Source organism: Hyperolius riggenbachi, chromosome 2 (genome assembly GCF_040937935.1).
Source record: "Hyperolius riggenbachi isolate aHypRig1 chromosome 2, aHypRig1.pri, whole genome shotgun sequence".
NCBI classification, from domain to species: domain Eukaryota; kingdom Metazoa; phylum Chordata; class Amphibia; order Anura; family Hyperoliidae; genus Hyperolius; species Hyperolius riggenbachi.
Genome location: NC_090647.1, coordinates 549,232,890 through 549,254,541, shown reverse-complemented (window position 1 = coordinate 549,254,541; position 21,652 = coordinate 549,232,890). Strand labels below are relative to the sequence as shown.

At 47.3% G+C, this 21,652-nt stretch overlaps 1 protein-coding gene across 1 annotated transcript in view; it reads right to left on the bottom strand.

Annotated features, from left to right (window-relative positions):
* ILDR1 (immunoglobulin like domain containing receptor 1) overlaps nucleotides 1-21,652 on the bottom strand; it is an 86,167-nt gene that overhangs the window by 8,420 nt on the left and 56,095 nt on the right. Inside the window, exons 4-6 of the mRNA XM_068266226.1 lie at nucleotides 9,103-9,222; nucleotides 6,297-6,443; nucleotides 3,724-3,855 (exon numbers count right to left, since the gene is read on the bottom strand). Of these exons, the coding sequence (XP_068122327.1) occupies nucleotides 3,724-3,855; nucleotides 6,297-6,443; nucleotides 9,103-9,222 (399 nt within the window). The remainder of the gene's footprint in view (nucleotides 1-3,723; nucleotides 3,856-6,296; nucleotides 6,444-9,102; nucleotides 9,223-21,652) is intronic.

The window sequence follows — 21,652 nt, the reverse complement described above, 5'->3', positions numbered from 1 at the left end:
ACTATGCTGTGTTCCTTTTTTTTTTTTTTTCTCTGTCTGAAAGAGTTAAATATCAGGTATGTAAGTGGCTGACTCAGTCCTGACTCAGACAGGAAGTGACTACAGTGTGACCCTCACTGATAAGAAATTCCAACTATAAAACACTTTCCTAGCAGTAAATGGCTTCTGAGAGATAAAAAAGGGGAATTTCTTATCAGTGAGGGTCACACTGTAGTCACTTCCTGTCTGAGTCAGGACTGAGTCAGCTACTTACATACCTGATATTTAACTCTTTCAGGCAGAGAAAGAAAAAAAGGAACACAGCCTAGTTATTTGTGTGCTTGGCACTGTACAAACACATGTCTATCTCATCGTGTCACATGTCACTTCGGGTATCCTTTAAAACTTACTTCTAAAATGTCTCAGCCATTATCATTAAAAACTTAGTCCACTTTTTAAAAAGTTTTGTTGCTGCTTGGCAATCTATAGATAGCGGGTGATTCTGTATAATAGTGCAGCACGGTGGCATAGCGGATAGCAATCTGGCCTTGCAGCGCTGGGACCCTAGTTTGAATACCAGCCAGAGCACAATCTGCACGGAGTTTGTATGTTCGCCAGTGTCTGTGTGGGTTTCCTCCGGGCACTCTGGTTTCCTCCCACATCCCAAAAAACATACAGATAAGTTAATTGGCTTCCCCCTAAAATTGGCCTTATGCTGGGAATACACCATACATTTTTTCAGCAGATGGTTCGATAGATAATTTCCGACATGTCCGATCTTATTTTCGACTGTTTTTCTGATCAATTTCTCATAGAAGTGAATGGAAATCGATGAGAAAAGATTAGGGAATCGATTGGAAATAAGATCGGACAGCAAATCGACTGAAAAATCTCATTGTGTATTCCCAGCATTAGATATACACTACAGGATACATACATAGACATAGAACTATGGTAGGGTTTAGATTGTGAGCCCCTCTGAGGGACAGGTAAGTGACAATACACTGCACAGCGCTGCGGAAGATGTTGGCGTTATATAAATACTAAATAATGATAATATAAAGTTTTGATCCTTTAACCTTCTTGCCGGTTATCCCGAGCTCGGGGTAACCTGCGCAGGAGGATTTCTCAGGCCCCGCTGGGCCGATTTCTATGAAATAAAAAGCAGCACACGCAGCCGGCACTTTGCCAGCCGCGTGTGCTACCTGATCACCGCCGCAGCGCGGCGATCCGCCGCGTGCAGCGGCGATCCGCCGTGTGCAGCGGCGAAAGAGGGTCCCCCCAGCCGCCCGAGCCCAGCGCAGCCGGAACAAACAGTTCTGGCCAGCACTAAGGGCTGGATCGGAGGCGGCAGACGTCAGGACGTCGGCTGACGTCCATGACGTCACTCTGCTCGTCGCCATGGCGACGAGGAAAGCGAAACAAGGAAGGCCGCTCATTGCGGCCTTCCTTGTTACTTTTGATCGCCATCCGGAGCGCCCTCTAGTGGGCTTTCATGCAGCCAACTTTCAGTTTTTAATTTAAAAAAAACCCTCCCGCAGCCTCCCTGGCGATTTTAATAGAACGCCAGGGAGGTTAAAGAGAACCCGAGGTGGGTTTGAAGAATATTATCTGCATACAGAGGCTGGATCTGCCTATACAGCCCAGCCTCTGTTGCTATCCCAAACCCCCCTAAGGTCCCCCTGCACTCTGCAATCCCTCATAAATCACAGCCACGCTGCTGACAAACAGCTTGTCAGAGCTGGCTGTGTTTATCTCTATAGTGTCAGTCTGCTGCTCTCCCCGCCTCCTGCAGAACTGCAGTCCCCGCCTGCATCCCTTCCCTCCCTGCTGATTGGAGGGAAGGGATGGGGGCAGGGACCGGAGCTATGCAGGAGGCGGGGGAGCAGCTGAGACTGACACTACAGATGTAAACACAGCCTCACAGCATGGCTGTGATTTATGAGGGATTGCAGAGTGCAGGGGGACCTTAGTGGGGTTTGGGATAGCAACAGAGGCTGGGCTGTATAGGCAGATCCAGCCTCTGTATGCAGATAACATTCTTTAAACACACCTCGGGTTCTCTTTAAGATGATCGTCACTCTTATAAATGTGTCGCTGAAAAAATAAAGGCACTTACTGGAGAATTGTATTTTCCGCTTCTTTATAAATCCTCTCTTTTCTATCTAGGTCTGAGATTATATGTGCCTTCAGAAGGAATTTTTATGTCTCCTGCTGTGCCAACTAATGCTGGGCATACACGGTAAGTTTATGCGCGCGGATCGATTCCAGCTCGTCCCCGCGGGCATGCCTTATCAGCCGCTCGATTCCCAGCTATCGTCTGCCCGCGTGGAATTTAACCGGCGGGTCATCGGACCTGTCGGATATTATCAATCGAGCCATCAGCGACTCGATTGATAAGGAAACAAACTTACCGTGTATGCCAAGCATTAGATATTCAAAGTCTCCCAGACTGAGCCTATTGTTCCTCAGGGTGTCTTATTACTATAACCACTGTCTCCCAGGCAGAGTCTATTGTTCCTTATGATGCCTTTTATCTTTGGATCTGTCAGTCAAGCAATCTGCCTCCCTATTAAGGGGCCCATACACTTACCAATTTTCCCACCAATACACAGCCTATTCGATCACTGTGATCGAATCGGCTGTGAAATCGTCGCGCAAACGCTGACCGAACGATCGATTTCCATCCGAAATCGATCGTTCCCGTCGATTCCCGTCGTTCCTGTCCGTGCGGAAGATTTCGCTCGATCACCGGCGGGTCGGGAGTGCGTCGATAGAGGTGTTCGAATGCCCGACGCAATACATTACCTGTTCCGCCGGCGCGAGTCCCCTGGTCACCGCTGCTCTGTCTCCGAGTCCAGCAGGCTTCACTTCTTCCTGTCCCGGCAGGAAGTTTAAACAGTAGAGCGCCCTCTACTGTTTAAATTTCCCCCGGCAGGAAGTAAAGTGAAGCTGGAGGAGCCCAGACCGGAGAAGAGACAGCGGAGACCATGCTGAAATCGATTCACAATCTGTTTGCAGTAAAGACAGCCATACGATCCCTCTCTGATCAGATTCGATCAGAGAGGGATCTATCTGTTGGTCGATCTGATGGCAAATCAACCAGTGTATGGCCACCTTTAAACACTTTTTTGAATGTTCGAAAAGATTGTCAGGCTGTAAAACCAGGTCGATGCTTTCAGACATATGACTGTGAGGGCGTGTTCTCACTACGGCGAGTAGCGGGCGATTCCTGCTAATTGCCGAAGTGCTAGTGCTTTTTAAATCGCCAGTGCCATTCTAACCCAATGGCAGTGATCTCACCGATCGCGGTCGATTAGCGCCAATCGCAAACCGTGTTACCTGCAGCATTTTGCCGCGATTCTGGAGCGATCGTGGTACAGTGCTTAATAAAGAGCTGATCGCGATCTCTCTGAATCACGGGAGTGTACAGTGATTTTTAACCACGCTAAGACTCCCTGCACACTGCAAATCCGTTTTGCGATTCCGGTTCCGTTTCTGATTCCGATTTGGAATTCAGATTTTCCCTGAATGCAATTAACAGAAAAATGGAGGAAAAAAACGCAGCAACGATTAAAATCAGAATCGGATGTAAAAAAAAAACGATTAAAAATCGGAATCGCATGCAGTGTGTAGGGAGCCTTATTGAGTAATTTTGCGATAATCACATATCCCTCAAGAGAAGAAAAAAGTAAAATAAGCTCCACCCTTGACACTCTCAGCCCCGCCCACCCGTGTCCTCACCTCTCTGCAGTAAGGGGTTCAGCTGGTAAGAGGAGTGTTGCGAGTTGCGGTCGGCCCCGGCATAGTACTGTTTCTCCATCATCCAGGGCACCAGGCCTTGCACCTGCTTCATGTAGCGGTGGCGTGCGATCGCTGCAGGGAAACAAGGTTTATTAGCACAGACAGGACTCCGCATCATGCTCGTCCTCAGTCTAAAACCTCTTTAAAGACAAACATGTTGGATTTAATCATACTAGTCTTTGAAAGAGAAATCGACATTTCATAAAAATAACATTCCGAATGCACCATAAATGGGAGGAAGCAATTATATAGCCCCAAAGAGGGACAAGGCTCAAGCAGAGGACTACCATGTGCTAGTGATGTTGCTATGCATTTTCGGGGGTCTGGTCTTCCCCGATGAAGGCATGGTATAGCGAAACACGTAGCAACGTTCCTGCCACATGTAAGTCTGCTGCTGGAGCCTTGATTCGCTGACATCGGGGACCACAGTACTGCAGGAGGCGGCAGACACAGCTGAAGGCAATGGTCCTTATGCGCATTTTCGCATACATCAAGTAAGTGCAACTTTTAATTGTTGCAGACTCATGAGATAGGTCATTTTTTTTTTTTCTTACAAAATAAACTTCAATTTATTAACCTCCCTGGCAGTATGATTCCTGATTTTAGGGTCTAAAAGTGATAAAAAATTTTCTTGTGCTTTTAGACCCTAAGCATACCACGAAAGAGCCTGAAGCAGCCTCTACACTTACCCACCTCCCTGGGATCCAGGGCTGCAGTTCTCCCTCCGTTTCCCGGGTGGTGCTGTAACCCTGTAGTGAGAGTGCCGGCTGTCATCATGACAACAGTCGGCGATCTCACCAGGGGAATGCAGAGCCTCCGTGGACAGGAAGAGGAATGGCAGCCAGCATCTGGATTGTCCGGGAGGTGAGTGAGGATGCCCGCTGTGCGCAATACTCTGCATGGGCCTCCCGGCGGCTACCACCAGTGTAGCTCGAGTTAACCGCTCTGAGCTGCTGCTTTCCACCCCGAGTGTAGCTCATGGTTACTGCTAAGGAGGTTAAATTTAACAAAAGACAAGTTAAAGGACACCGGAAGTGAGAGGGATATGGTGGCTGCCATATTTATTTACTTTTAAATACCAGTTGCCTGGCTATCCTGCTAATCTCATAGGCTGCAGTAGTGTCTGAATCAAACACCTGAAACAAGCATGTGGCTTATCCAGTCAGACTTCAGTCAGAACACCTGATCTGCATGCTTGTTCAGGGTCTATAGGTATAAGTATTAGAGGCAGAGAATCAGCAGGACAACCAGGCAACTTGTATTGTATAAAAGGAAATAAACATGGTAGCCGCCATATCACTCTCACTTCAGGTTCCCTTTAAAAAAAACAAGCTGAAATATCACACATTTGCCAACAACATTATTTGTTGTACACACATACCAAGAAATAGTTTCATTCCACAATATTCTGGACGAAAGGGGCAGGGGGTACTTTTTCCATTACACCATTTCTACGCACATGATTTGGAGAGACAAATACTAGACAAGTGATATGCGTTTCGTGAACCAAAAATATAATATTGTTCACTTCTTCAGGAGCAAAAATCCCAGCTTAGGGAATTCTCAGATGTAGGCTTGGATTGTTGTGTATAGTCACAGAAAAGCTCCCTAATAAGAAAAGCAGGGGATGCCGCAAGAAGTATATAGAGACTATTAGAGAATGGAGTAAGGATCTCCGTAAGCTGCATCCATAGACTCCGGGAAATGGCTTTTGGCCTATGCAGTGGAACGCGTGCCTAAACATGCTAATGATGTCGGAAAAAACTGTTCTACGTGATCACAGCAAGGTATGACTGCCAAGTCACTGATGATGTATAGGGTCGTGGCTGCTACAAGAATATAGGTCAGTGGAGCTCATGGGTGTGGCCAGGGAGGCACTCCTCCGATCCAGAAGTGTTGCCAACTTATGACATCATTTGGCTGACATATATATTTCCTTTTAAACAATACCAGTTGCTGATTCTCTGCCTCCAGTACATTCAGCCATAGACCTTGAAGTAGTATGCAGATCAGGTGTTTCTGACAACAAAAAACCAAACTACTGATGTTAGAATGATAAATATGACAGCCAGGCACCAGTATTGTTTAAAAGGAAGTAAAATATGGCAGCCTCTTTACACCTTTTGCTTCAGGTTCTCTCAGTGGTACATGCCCTGCCCCCTTTTCTCCATCTGTTATTCCACTGACCACTCAGCTGATCATATGACTCTCCTCGGAGGCACCGCAGTCAGCTGATCATGTGACTCTCCTCAGAGGCACCGCAGTCAGCTGATCATGTGACTCTCCTCAGAGGCCCTGCAGTCAACTGATCACATGACTCTCCTCAGAGGCACCGCAGTCAGCTGATCATGGGACTCTCCTCAGAGGCCCTGCAGTCAACTGATCACATGACTCTCCTCAGAGGCGCCACAGTCAGTTGATCACATGACCACCCTCAGAGGCACCACAGTCAGTAGCTCTTCCTCACTGTACAGCCTGCAGTCAGATTTGCTTTATAGGAGACAGAGACTTACCTTCCTCCGGACAGCAGCACTTTTCCGGGCAGCAGGGGCAGCGGACATAGCAGCAGCAGCACTGGGGGCAGCACTGGCAGCAGCAGATCCCTACGAACATGAGCAGAAGTAATCCCCCCATCACGATGAAAAGTACGGTCAGCCAGTCTGTGCAGGAGGAAGAGATAAAATGTTACACCAGGGACAAAAAAATCTACATGACTGTGTTTTCTATAAAAACCAAGTATTAACCCATTCGCGTTCCGTCGTTTTCACTTGAGCAATGTTCACCTCCCATTGATTAGCCTATAACTTTATCACTACTTATCACAATGAACTGATCTATATCTTGTTTTTTCCGCCACCAATTAGGCTTTCTTTGGGTGGTACATTTTGCTAAGAGCCACTTTACTGTAAATGCATTTTAACAGGAAGAATAAGAAAAAACTGAAAAAATTCATTATTTCTCAGTTTTCAGCCATTATAGTTTTAAAATAATACATAGTTAAGGAAAGGTGGGGGGAAAGGCTGCGCATCCCTAAACACATGCTGCAATTGAATGGTTAATCGCATAGGCATACACCGCCTCTGCCAGACTGAAAAATGCATGCCCTGCATCCAAGACAAGTGCTAACATTTATTAAACTAGGAGGTACTTTAGCTTGCAATACGGATTGCATGCAAAGTATATTATACTAGACACTTGCGCCACGGTGAGGCAGACCTCCGGGCAAGTGACCTAACCTAAATTTAAAACCTCGGGAGCAGCTAAGCAGAAAAAAATGTGTAACTTACATTTGGTAATACAGCGAGGAGAACGCCAGCGCATACCACTAAGGCTGCATCTGAAATGACCACCAGCTCAGTGTGTAGCACCTATATAGACTTTCTACACACTTCGCATTCAATTCAGATGCAAATCATATGCAAATCTGCTACTACTTATCATGCAAACAGGAAACTCAGGAGGAGGGGCTGGGAGCAGCTAACCTGACAGTTTGCATCTGAATTGAATGCGAAGTGTGTAGAAAGTCTATATAGGTGCTACACACTGAGCTGGTGGTCATTTCAGATGCAGCCTTAGTGGTATGCGCTGGCGTTCTCCTCGCTTAAAATAATACATGCCCCCATAATTAAAACTCACGTATTGTATTTGCCCATATGTCCCGGTTATTACACCGTTAAAATTATGTCCCTATCACAATGTATGGCGACAATATTTTATTTGGAAATAAAGGTGCATGTTTTCCGTTTTGCATCTATCACTATTTACAAGTTTAAAATAAAAAATATATAGAAATATTTCATCTTTACATTGATATTTAAAAAGTTTAGACCCTTAGGTGAATATTTACGTTTTATTTTTTATTTTTTTTTATATTAAACATTTTATTTGGGTATTTTTGGGAGGGTGGGATGTAAACCATAGTTTTTTTAATGTAATTGTGTGTTGATTTTAATTTTTTTTACTTTTTGTTGTAGTTTTACTTTTTGGCCACAAGATGGCGGCCATGAGTTTGTTTACATGACGTCACTCTAAGCGTAACACGAGCGCGCATGGTTCCTGGACGTAGTTTCTACGTCCAGGAACCAAAATAGGTTAAGCACCCTATTCCATTAACTTTTTCTCTTAAAGGAATCATCAGGAAAAAATAAAAAAAAATCAGCCTTACTCACCTGGGGCTTTCTCCAGCCCCTTGCAGCCGACTGTCCCACGCTGACCGCTCCTGCTTTCCGCCGCCGTTCTGGCTCCCCGCACGGTGCAGAGGATGACCTCAAGGTCGTCCTTACTGCGCCTGCATGATGCACCGCTGTCAACCATGGCCACGTTGTCCATGGTGCACTGCGCAGGCGCAGACCTGACAATAATGTCAAAAACACCTGATCTGCTGCATGCTTGTTCAGGGGCTACGGCTAAAGGTATTAGAGGCAGAGGATCAGCAGGACAGCCAGGCAACTGGTATTGCTGAAAAGGAAATAAACACGGCAGCTTCCATATCGCTCTTATTTCAGTTGTCCATTATCTTCAGCATTTCCTTATTTTCTACCATCACTTATTAGCCCGGGTGGCGGGCGCCCATGTGTGTTTGTTGATCGCACGCAAAAGGCTGAAAGCGATTTTGCAATCTGATTTTCAGAGCAATTTAGAGGAAAGTGATTCGGAGCCCTGCTTTCCCCCATTAAATCGCTCTGAAAATGCTCTGAGGGTCCCGCAAATCACAATCGCCCCTGTGGCCTCACCTTCATTAACCGTCATTAAGCCCAGCGTTTCAGGATCAGCGGGGACTCCGAAATGAGGCTAAAAACGCTCTAGAGTGCCATGGCCCTTACAGACGGCCATTAAACTGTCAGGAATACATTACGGCTTTGTTAAAGTGTAATTCTGGCCATAACTTATTTTTTCTTTCTTCGTAAGAACATACTAGCTTCCAGTAGTCAGAGTGAGGTTTTGAAACTTCATAAAGGTTTTTATTTCCCTCTGGTTCCCTGCTGACCTCACTCGAGATCAAATTACAGCTTCTGGTAAGGCACAGATAAAGGGGAATCAGACAGGCTAAACTCTCTAAATACATACAGGGTGCATTCCTCTCTGCTTTCATTCTTTCTTATGGAAGAGTTCAGGTCCACTTTAATGCAAGAAAATACCGTAATCACCATTATTTTAAATTTTGCAATGCAAAAACTACATTTGGAATTCAAGGCAAAATTTTGGCGGATTCGGAATTGGGCAATTGAGACCATCCCTAAAGAAGATAAAAAAAACCCTTTTCATTAAAAAAATAGAAACATGCAGAGTTCAGGCTCGGAGGGTTTTGCTATAACTTACGCAGCACAATGAGCTTAATTTCTTTATCGGGGTCCCCGGCTGTATCCCCCGTCGCCTCCACTGTGCAGAAATAGACGCCGTGGTCCCACCACATCACCTCGCTGATCACCAGGTCGGCTTCTGCAGACACAGAGAACAGACAGAATGGTTAGAGAGAACGAGACTGCAGAGCGCTTTAGCGGTGTTTACTAGTCATATTATTATTATTATTATTAATACACTTTGTTTAAAGAGCACTAACATATTACACAACACTGTAAAATAGATACAATATGAAACAATGAGTCTTAAAGGAATACTGTAGGGGGGTCGGGGAAAATGAGTTGAACTTACCCGGGGCATCTAATGGTCCCCCGCAGACATCCTGTACCCACGCAGCCACTCACCGATGCTCCGGCCCCGCCTCCGGTTGACTTCTGGAATTTCAGACTTTAAAGTCTGAAAACCACTGCGCCTGTGTTGTCATGTCCTCGCTCCCGCTGATGTCACCAGGAGCGTATGGCGCAGGCACAGACCATACTGGGCCTCTGCAGTACGCTCCTGGTGACATCAGCGGGAGCGAGGACACGGCAATGCAGGCGCAGTGGTTTTCAGACTTTAAAGTCGTAAATTCCAGAAGTGAACCGGAGGCGGGGCCGGAGCATCGGTGAGCGGCTGCACGGGCACAGGATGTCTGCGGGGGACCATTAGATGCCCCGGGTAAGTTCACCTCATTTCCCCCCGACCCCCCTACAGTATTCCTTTAAAGGATAAATGTCAAACTAAATCTGAGTTATCCATTGAATGGGGGGGGGGGGGGGGGGGGTTGTACAGCTAAAGAAACAAATGTGCAAACTATCTTTATGCTCCACCCTTGTCCGTCCCTCTGTCATCACCCTTTGCCACCACCTTCAGCCACATGTTTTCTGCTGTAATGCTGGAAGTAGTAGCCTTCTCTCTATTCTTCGGGAGTCACACGGTTACTTCTGACTCACCCACTCACCGGCTGAACCTACAGGAGGCAGGAAGCCAGCGGCTCTGCAGTATGACAAGCATACTTGAATTTTGGGGTTTTACTGGACCTTAAAGGGAATCTGAAGTGAAAATAAACTTATAAGATAAAGATTCGTATGTGTAGCACAACAGCTAAGAAATAAACCATCAGCAGCAGAGATATGAGTAGAATATTGTTTCCAGTACAGGAAGAGTTAAGAAACACCAGTTATCTATGCAAAAGAGCAACTGATCTCTATGACTTTCAAAGTCGCAGTGAGCTCTGTCTTCTAAAGCTTATTATCTCAAGTGTCTGTCACTGTATTGCTTTTTTCTGCAGAGGAAAGTTCAAAAGGTCATTAGCCTGCTCTGTGAAATAATTTAAAATGCTGAGTGTAGTGTGTAAACTGCAAATACTAGAGAATGATGCAATGTTATGAAAAAAAACTATATAACTGAAAATAAAATTATGAGACTTATTTTCTTTCCTACTAAGGGTTTATTCATTATCCGCACTACACATACAATTATATCATTTTGCTTCAGTGTCACTTGTAAAGTAACCCTGAGAAGGGGGCCTCTTAAAAAAAATGTGCACATACCTGGGGCTTCCTCCGGCCTGATCGTTCCCTCGCCGCCGTTCTCTCCCAATTCCCCGTTCTTCTGCAATTTGCTCCGGGAAAGTCCTTTGGTCCGAGGTCAACTGCGCATGCGCTCCCGCCTTGTTCATATCGCCTAATGCGTTCTGCACCTGCGTAGTAGTTTTTCCTTTTAAAATAATACCAGTTGCCTGACTCTCCTGCTGATCCTGTGTTTCTAATACGTTTAGCCACAGCCCCTCAACAAGCATGCAGATCGGGTGCTCTGACTGAAGCCAGACTGGATTAGCTGCATGCTTGTTTCAGGTGTGTGATTCAGCCACTACTACAGCCAAAGATCAGCAGGACAGCCAGGCAACTTGTACTGGAAACATCCATATCCCTCTCAGTTAAGGTTCCCTTTAAAAAGAGTTACAGCAAACTCATGGTGAACCAGAACTCCCAGGAGTGTGTAAGGGACAATAAAGGACCAATAAGCCCTCTTACTAAAATACCTGGCAAAATGGTATTTTGCCTTCTTAAAACAGGTATTTGCGACCATTCAGGTTGGAGTGAGCATATGATGTCACCCACAATGTCACGGCATCTGATCTGCATGCTCATTTTGGGGGGAGTGGCTTATAGTATTAGAGGCGGGGCATCAGCACAGAAGCTGTTTATTAGAGAATGATTATGGCAGCCTCCGTATTCCCCTCACTGCAGGTTTCTAGCCTACAGAATGTAACGATCTGCCGCTGACGGCTGGGATCTTATTAGCGCCGGCGATGTAATTACTAATCAGTCACGCTTCCGGGGATGTGCAGAGATAGAAATTTACAGGTGTTAATATGCCAATTACTTATTGACCCCCATTATCAGGAGGCATCAACAGCTTAATTGCCTATTGCTAGTGAGGCAAGGTTCCACTCCCCGCGGGGCTAATGGAGAGGGAGCGCTTAGGCTGTAATTGAGCGGAGAAGATTTCTCTTTACCCGAGATAACGACAAACTCCGGGTCAGACCTGTGACTTCTCTACAAAGCTTATTTCTTAAGAGAATAAGCTGAGTTCACCCTGCAAAGAATGGGTAAGAAGAGTGGATCGTTCTACCTGCTGTGAGTGTTCCGCAGACAGATCAGTATCCTAAAATCACGCTGCTGCAGCGCTGGTAAAGAAAACCTGTAACGAGACAAAGTTCACCCGGGGGGTACTCATCTCGGGTGGGGGAAGCCTCCGGATCCTATCGAGGCTTCCCCCGACCTCCTGTGTCCCACGGCGGTCTCGTTGTGCCCCTCCGAACAGCGGGGATGTAAATATTTACCTTCCCGGCTTCAGCGCAGGCGCAGTATCTGATCTCCGCTCGGAGATAGGCGGAAATAGACAATCGCTGTCAGTCCGCTATACTGCGTTGGCACACGTTGTCTGCGTAGTAGAGCGGACCCGACGGAGATCGGCTATTTCCACGCTGAGAGCTGCAACAGCGCCCCCACTGGAGCCAGGAAGGTAAATAAATCTAGCTTGTCAGGCTTGTCGAGCCAGGATTGCGGGAGGCTTCGGGGGAGCCAGCGCTGGATTGCCTGCAGCTACAGCAAAGGAGGCCCTTTTACACTTAATCAGTCGGTATGCGTTAGTGTGCGTTGGTACGCGTTTTTCCCATAGCAGTGCATTGGGAAGAATATTTCAGTTAAAACGCGTTAAGTGTGAAATGTGCCATAGGAAAACATGGGCATTACTTTGAAAATCAGTTTTCTTTCCGTTTTAACTGAGAGCAACTGATTAAGTGTAAAAGGGCCCTTAGGCTTCCCCAGGGCCGGCCCTAGACTTTTTGCCGCCTGAGGCAAAATTAGAAAAAAATCGCGCGCCCCCCCCCCCCAGCCGGGAGGGGGGGGGGGGTGCCGAGCTGGAGGGGTAGCTGGCAGAAAGGGGGTATTGGGCCTAGCGGCGGGGAGGGGGGTCGGACCCCCCCCCCTGCCTCGCCTGGGTCCCCCGATCTGCGCTCCTCCTCCAGCGTAAAGTACCAGCCAGCGCGCATATGTTGAAGAGGCAACGGGCGGAGGAATCACTCACCTTTTCCGCGTTCCATCGTGCGCTCCACTGACGTCACTTCCTGCAAGGCCGTCCACTTACAATACAGTGGGCGGCGTTGCCGGAAGTGACGTCAGTGGAGCACGCGATGGAACGCGGAAGAGGTGAGTGATTCCCCCGCCCGTTGCCTCTTCGTCATATGCACGCTGGCTGGTACTTTACGCTGGAGGAGGAGCGCAGATCGGGGGACCCAGGCGAGGGAGGGGGGGGTCCGACCCCCCTCCCCGCCGCTAGGCCCAATACCCCCTTTCTGCCCGCTACCCCTCCAGCTCGGCGGGCGGCCCCAGCGTCCATGGAGAGGCGGGTGCCTCCCCCCCAGATTTGCCGCCTGAGGCAAATGTTTCACCCCGCCTCATGAGCGGGCCGGCCCTGAGCTTCCCCCTCCTGAGGTAAGTACCCCACAGGGGAGGTTTTTTTCAGAACGGGGTCTCTTTAAAAACAACTCAGGAGCAGTATGCCGGAGAGAGAGAGAGAGAGAGAGAGAGAGAGAGAGAGAGAGAGTGTGTGTGTGTGTGTGTGTGTGTGTGTGTCACTGATACCTGCTACCTATACTGGGGGCTCCTATACCTACTACCTATATTGGGGCACCCATACCTGCTACCTATACTGGGGCACATATTCCTGGCTAACTATACTGGCTGCACCTATATCTGTCTTCCTGTACTGGAAGCAACTATACATGGCTACCTATACTGGCTGTACCTATACCTGGCTACCTATATTGGGGCACCTATACCTAGCTAACTATACTGGCTGCACCTATATCTGGCTACCTGTACTGGCGGCACCTATTCCAGGCTACCAATACTGGCTGCACCTATTCCAGGCTACCTATACTGGCTGCACCTATTCCAGGCTACCTATACTGGCTGCACCTATTCCAGGCTACCTATACTGGCTGCACCTATTCAAGGCTACCTATACTGGCTGCACCTATTCAAGGCTACCTATACTGGCTGCACCTATTCAAGGCTACCTATACTGGCTGCACCTATTCCAGGCTACCTATACTGGCTGCACCTATTCAAGGCTACCTATACTGGCTGCACCTATTCCAGGCTACCTATACTGGCTGCACCTATTCCAGGCTACCTATACTGGCTGCACCTATTCCAGGCTACCTATACTGGGGGCTCCTATACCTACTACCTATATTGGGGCACCCATACCTGCTACCTATACTGGGGCACATATTCCTGGCTAACTATACTGGCTGCACCTATATCTGTCTTCCTGTACTGGAAGCAACTATACATGGCTACCTATACTGGCTGTACCTATACCTGGCTACCTATATTGGGGCACCTATACCTAGCTAACTATACTGGCTGCACCTATATCTGGCTACCTATACTGGCTGCACCTATTCCAGGCTACCTATACTGGCTGCACCTATTCCAGGCTACCTATACGGGGGGCTCCTATACCTACTACCTATATTGGGGCACCCATACCTGCTACCTATACTGGGGCACATATTCCTGGCTAACTATACTGGCTGCACCTATATCTGTCTTCCTGTACTGGAAGCAACTATACATGGCTACCTATACTGGCTGTACCTATACCTGGCTACCTATATTGGGGCACCTATACCTAGCTAACTATACTGGCTGCACCTATATCTGGCTACCTATACTGGCTGCACCTATTCCAGGCTACCTATACTGGCTGCACCTATTCCAGGCTACCTATACTGGCTGCACCTATTCCAGGCTACCTATACTGGCTGCACCTTTTCCAGGCTACCTATACTGGCTGCACCTATTCCAGGCTACCTATACTGGCTGCACCTATTCAAGGCTACCTATACTGGCTGCACCTATTCAAGGCTAGTGACAGTAACACTTTTTGTCAGTAAAAATAATTCTCCTTTAAAAAAAAAAAAAAAAAAAAAAAAAAACCAATAGAAAAGTTATTTTTTTATTTCACTTTTTTAACTGATTTCACTCAAAATTTTTGTTACATCTCCAGAGAAAGTACAACATTTTGTTTCAGTGTTCAAGCCCAATTCATTACGGAAAAAAAACAATATATAATATGTCCTATTTCATGTAAATATCCTAAAAATAAACTTAAAGAGAGCACAAGGTGGGCTCATAAAATTAAAAAAAATAAAGAAAAAAGTAGGCTACATGATTCGGGAGGCTGAGCGGACCAGGTAGCCGCAAAAAACGTCGCTCCTGTGGGCCGCACTGGCCCACTTTCACTTCCGTGACGAGAGACTGCGTGTCTCTCACAGCATGCAGGGAGGCGGGGGAATGACAGGGGGCGCGGCCAGGGAGAGAGAGCTGCCCGGTGGCAACTCTGGAAACCCTGCAGGAACGGCCTTGGCTGACGTTTTGAACAGGGAGTTCCTCTCCCCTGTGTTTACTTCCAAGATGGCGCCAATCTCGGGGGGCTATAGCGCGGCTGTGGGGGGCCGAGAGCGGCGGTGTGTGGACACATAGAGGCATGTCAGGCAGATAACCTGCCTCTGTCTCCCATCTGCCCCCCCCCCCCCCCCCCCCCAAGAACCACCTCGGGTTCTCTTTAAGAGTGCAAAATGTCTAGAAGCTGCTGGGCAGTAGATGTTTGCATGTAGGACAAATCGACTGATAGGGAAAGGGTTAAATGGCGGGTGCTGTGAAGTATATCGACCCCTACAACGTTAACCTAGTAAGGGCCATGCTAGTGAAATATCAAGGTCACGATACTTCACAACACCCGGCATTTAAAGAAGCGCAAGTTGCTATGTAAATAGTGCGCCTAACTAAGGAAGGCACGCTACACAGTACATACCGTGTATAGCGTGCATACCGCTCCTACTTTGTTTTAAAGCGGCATTGTCACCATAAAAATCAAATTTCAACAGCAACTGGTCTGAGTGTATTAAGTGATAAAAATGCAAATCCTGCATTCAAAACTTGCAAAACGTTTTCTGCTGTTATGGTTTGGAGTTATCACACTTTAGGAGCACTGGCCCTAGTGCCAAACAGTGTCAAAGAGTTGCATGCTGAGAGTTCTTTTTATCTATAATATATTCCTCCTCTTCCATTTATTTCCCTGCCTAGCTGCTTAACAGAAACACCCTCTGATTACTTGTGTTTACAAGCAAGGCTGAGGTGACTCAGCGATTGGAGGATAAAACAGTGTAGTTTCTAGTATACACCTCAGTGGGAGTGTCTGAAGACTCTGGGAGGAGGGCAGCTAATGAATACACAATGAGCAAGAGAAGGGAGGGGGGGGGGGGGGGGGGACAAGAGTCAGGGAGGATATGATGTCAGCATTAGCTTGGCAAGATGGCCATTGCCTAGAGTAGGATTTTCTGCTTTTCATTTATAAAATCCACAGGAATCAGTACATGGATAGTACAATACATCTGTTATGCAAGTAGAAGTAGTATTTATCTACTTATATATGTGTTTTTTATTTCTAGGTTAGCATGGGTGTCGCTGCTGCAGGAGAGCTGTTCCTTAGTGTTACTGTACTTGCCCTTAACCCCCTTGGCGGTATTCCTGAGTGTAGCTCGGGGGTTACTTTTAGCAGCAGTTAGCGGTAACCTAGAGCCACACTCGTGGATACCGTTAGGAGGGCCAGATGCAGTGTGCGCAGTGGAGCTCTGAGACCACTCAGCTCCCAGGATCCAGCTGCAGCAGCCCATCTTGTCCTGTGTCTTCCCGGGGCCCCGTCACTATGCCGAGATTGCCGTCTGTCACATGAGCGCCACCCGGAGCACAGGAGGAAGACTTGCAGCATGTGGTCGGATATCGAGGAGGTGAGTTATTGACTCTGCTGCACACTCTGCATTGGGGATGTGGGTGGGGCTCTGGTGACCTCATACTAAACAGGGGAGAGTGGGGCACTCTAAAAGTAACAACACTGAGGGGGCGGAACACTTTCTGGCTATCGGGGGGACCTCGGTGGCTACCAATGATGGGGGATACCTACCTATACTTTGAGGTCCTCTCTGGTGATCTATACTGGGGGAGTGGGCGCTCTCTAGCTACCCATAATGGGGGGGGAACACTCTGGCTACCTACACTCGGGGGTCACTATCTGAATACCTAAACTGCGGGGGGTTCTCTGGCTGTCTATTCTTAGCGGTCTGATTCTTTACAGAGAAAACATTGTATCGGTTTTAGAAGCTAAAATCTGGGAAGATTCATATCGCTAAGGAGGTAAATGGTAGAAACGGTGCAATCAGAAGACCCCGAAAATCCACAAAAAAAACAACAGACTGACAGCGTCTGGAGGAAAAACAGGAAATGTGGGCACCAGAGGTGCCAGGGAGGTTTATTAGTATGTTAGTAGGGGTTATAAACAGAAATGTGGGCACCAGAGAAGCCCAATAAAATAGCAGGCCCCAACTGTGGCTACAGATAGAGGGCGCCATGGATCAGTTTGCATGGGTGACCTCTGGCGTCCAAATTTCCATTTATGGCTACAATTAACACTGGCTGATATGGGGCTCCTAAACTCCCTTGGCACCTGATTTTTATCGTGTATCGAGGCAAAGGTGGCTCAAATATTGGCAGGACAATAGACTATGGTAGGATTAGATTGTGAGCTTTTCGGAGGATAGTCAATGATATGACTATGTACTCTGTACACTGCTGCAGATGATGTCAGGAATACATAAAAATACTTTATAACCACCCACGTAAAGTTTCCTTAATCACCAGCTCGAACTTTAGAAGGATACCCGAAGTGACATGTGACATGATGAGATAAACATGGGTCTGTACAGTGCCAAGCACACTGATAACTAGGCTGTGTTCCTTTTTTTCTTTCCCTGCCTGAAAGAGTTAAATATCAGGTATGTAAGTGGCTCACTCAGTCCTGACTCAGACAGGAAGTGACTACAGTGTGACCCTCACTGATAAGAAATTTCAACTGTAAAAAAAAACGTTCCTAGCAGGCTTCTGAGAGCAGGAACGAGATTAAAAGGTCAATAGTTCATAAATTTTAGCTCTGGCAGACGTCAATGAATGTGTCCTTGAGCAAAAACAATAAAACAGTTAAAGCTTAAAAAGTAGATTTAAACATAAAATAAAACTGTGGAATATATTAAAAAGTCATGTTTAGGAAAAACAAAATAGATGCAATTATTTATTTCATTAGTTTATTTTCGCCTCGGGTGTCCTTTAACCCAAGACTTAACTTCATCCTAGTCTGTAGCGGTTACTCCCTTTCCTATAAGAAATCTTGAATGGTCTCTAAAAATTCATAAAGGGGTGTCTGTATGGCTGATGGTGAAACCCCTCCCACAGTGTGATGTCATGGCCATGGTCCTGACAGTGAACCTTGTTGCATTGTGGGAAATAACAGCATTTTCCAACTGCCAAGCAAGCAGTATCTCCCTCTGTGCATAGAACTCTGAGGGCATGAGCCCAATAACACAGTTGTGCGCAGTTGTGTTCGCTTTTCAGCAACACATCAATGTTACAAATGCTGAAAAGTGGACACAACTGCGTTAGTGGGCTCAAGCCCTCAGTAACAAGCATTCCGTACAGATCACCTGCCGCCACCAGTGATACATTTCAGAATGTAAATCAGGGAGAGGAAAGATTTTACACTGGGCAAATATGTAAATGAATAACATAAAAAAGTGAGCAATTTTATTAAATATGTTATTTTTACTACAGTTCCTCTTTAAAGTCTGAACTGAAAATTAAAAGTCAAACTAAACACACACACATATCATACTTACCTCTCGTGTAGTCTGCCCATCAATCTCTTTCCCTCTCCTGCGTCCTGTTTGTCTGATGTGATCTATGGAATTCTCCATCCTACATTTTGAAAATTGCCATTACCCCATAACAGCTTCCTGTTCAGCACACTATTAAACTGTAATATCTTCCACTTGAGCCATAGGGAAACATGGGCATTACCTTGCTCATCAGTTGCCCTTTCAGTTATAACTGACAGCAACTGATATATAACAGACATTAACTGATATATTTCAGTTCTGACAAAACCCTGTCACATCTAGAAGGAACATTTTGAAGAAGAAAACGGTGAGTTTCTGAGAGGAACTGAAAGCGAGGTAAGTATGTAACATTCATTTGCAGGTACATCATGTGTTTATTTTACATAATTTTACTTGGTCCAGTGTCCAGTGTGATGCTACACTGCCTTTTGTCCACAGGGTGGCAGCATTGCGCCAGCAGACTGCCTGGGCTTTATAATGAGCTTCCCTCTAGGATAAAAGGATGTGAAATGTATTCAATTAGTTCCCGTTTAAAATTTGCAAACATCCCCATTAATGCGGCAGAGCAGCGGCATCTGGGGAGATTGTCACAAAATCATCCGCTTGCTACAATAAAAAGCTTCTAATTACTATTATTAGTAGTTAACTTAAAGGGGAACCCAAGCACTGATTAGCTCTGAGAGGCTCTGGGGTGGGTGGGACTCTACGTGTCCATATTTGGCCCTTTCCTCAGCCCCCTCGCCATAACCCCTGCTTGTAATTTAAAGAGGAACTCCGGTGAAAATAATGTAATAAAAAAAGTGCTTCATTTTTACAATAATTATTAATAATATTAATTAGTCAGTGTTTGTCCATTGTAAAATCTTTTAAATCCCTGATTTACATTCTGACATTTATTACATGGTGACATTTTTACTGTTGGCAGGTGATGTAGCTGCTGCATGCTTTTTTGGCAGTTGGAAACCGCTATTTCCCACAATGCAACAAGGTTCACAGACAGGAAACTGCCAGGAGTACGTACTCAGAGTTTTTTGTGGGAGGGGTTTCACCACCATATCAGTCATACAGCGCCCCCTGATGGTCTGTTTGTGAAAAGGAATAGATTTTTCATGTAAAAGGGGGTATCAGCTACTGATTGGGATGAAGTTCAATTCTTGGTCGGAGTTTCTCTTTAACCACTTGCCGACCGCCCACAGCCCATGGGCGGCGGCAAAGTGGACGCCTAAAGGACCGCAATACGCCTTCAGGCGGCGCGTCCTTTAGGCATGCCGGGGGAGCGATCGCGTCATTGATGACGCGCGCTTCCCCCGGCAACTGGCTCCGCCCACCCGCCGTAACATCCCGCCGGCCATACGGAAGCGCCGGCGGGATGTTAACCCCGCGATCGCCGCTACAAAGTGTATAATACACTTTGTAATGTATACAAAGTGTATTATACAGGCTGCCTCCTGCCCTGGTGGTCCCAGTGTCCGAGGGACCACCAGGGCAGGCTGCAGCCACCCTAGTCTGCACCCAAACACACTGATCTGCCCCCCCCCGCCCACTGATCGCCCACAGCACCCCTCAGACCCCCCCCTGCCCACCCCCCAGACCCCTGTTTGCACCCAATCACCCCCCTAATAACCCATCAATCACTCCCTGTCACTATCTGTCAACGCTATTTTTTTTTTATCCCCCCCCCTGCCCCCTGCCCCCTCCTGATCACCCCCCACCCCTCAGATTCTCCCCAGACCCCCCCCCCCCCCCCTGTGTACTGTATGCATCTATCTTCCCTGATAACCTGTCAATCACCCGTCAATCACCCATCAATCACCCATCAATCACCCCCTGTCACTGCCACCCAACAATCAGCCCCTAACCTGCCCCTTGCGGACAATCTGATCACCCACCCACACCAATAGATCGCCCGCAGATCCGACACCAGATCACCTCCCAAATCCATTGTTTACATCTATTCTCTCCTCTAAACACCCACTAATTACCCATCAATCACCCATCAATCACCCCCTATCACCACCTGTCACTTTTACCTATCAGATCAGACCCTAATCTGCCCCTTGCGGGCACCCAATCACCCGCCAACACGCTCAGATTGCCCTCTGACCCCCCCTTATCAATTCGCCAGTGCATTAATTACATCTGTTCTTCCCTGTAATAACCCACTGATCACCTGTCAATCACCTGCCAATCACCTATCACCCATCAATCACCCCCTGTCACCCCCTGTCACTGCCACCCATCAATCAGCCCCTAACCTGCCCCTTGCGGGCAATCTGATCACCCACCCACACCATTAGATCGCCCGCAAACCCGCCGTCAGATTACCTCCCAAATGTATTGTTTACATCTGTTATCTTCTCTAAACACCCACTAATTACCCATCAATCACCCATCAATCACCCCCTATCACCACCTGTCACTGTTACCTATCAGATCAGACCCTAAGCTGCCCCTTGCGGGCACCCAATCACCCGCCCACACGCTCAGATTGCCCTCAGACCCCCCCCCCCTTATCAATTCACCAGTGCATTAATTACATCTGTCCTTCCCTGTAATAACCCACTGATCACCTGTCAATCACCTGCCAATCACCTATCACACATCAATCACCCCCTGTCACTGCCACCCAACAATCAGCCCCTAACCTGCCCCTTGCGGGCAAACTGATCACCCACCCACACCAATAGATCGCCCGCAGATCCGACATCAGATCACCACCCAAGCGCAGTGTTTCCATCTATTCTCTCCTCTAAACACTCACTAATTACCCATCAATCACCCATCAATCACCCCCTATCACCACCTGTCACTGTTACCCATCAGATCAGACCCTAATCTGCCCCTTGCGGGCACCCAATCACCCGCCTACACGCTCAGATTGCCCTCAGACCCCCCCTTATCAATTCGCCAGGGCATTATTTACATCTGTCCTTCCCTGTAATAACCCACTGATCACCTGTCAATCACCTGTCAATCACCCATCAATCACCCCCTGTCACTGCCACCCATCAATCACCCCTGTCACTGCCACCCATCAATCAGCCCCTAACCTGCCCCTTGCGGGCAAACTGATCACCCACCCACACCAATAGATCGCCCGCAGATCCGACATCAGATCACCACCCAAGCGCAGTGTTTCCATCTATTCTCTCCTCTAAACACCCACTAATTACCCATCAATCACCCCCTATCACCACCTGTCACTGTTACCCATCAGATCAGACC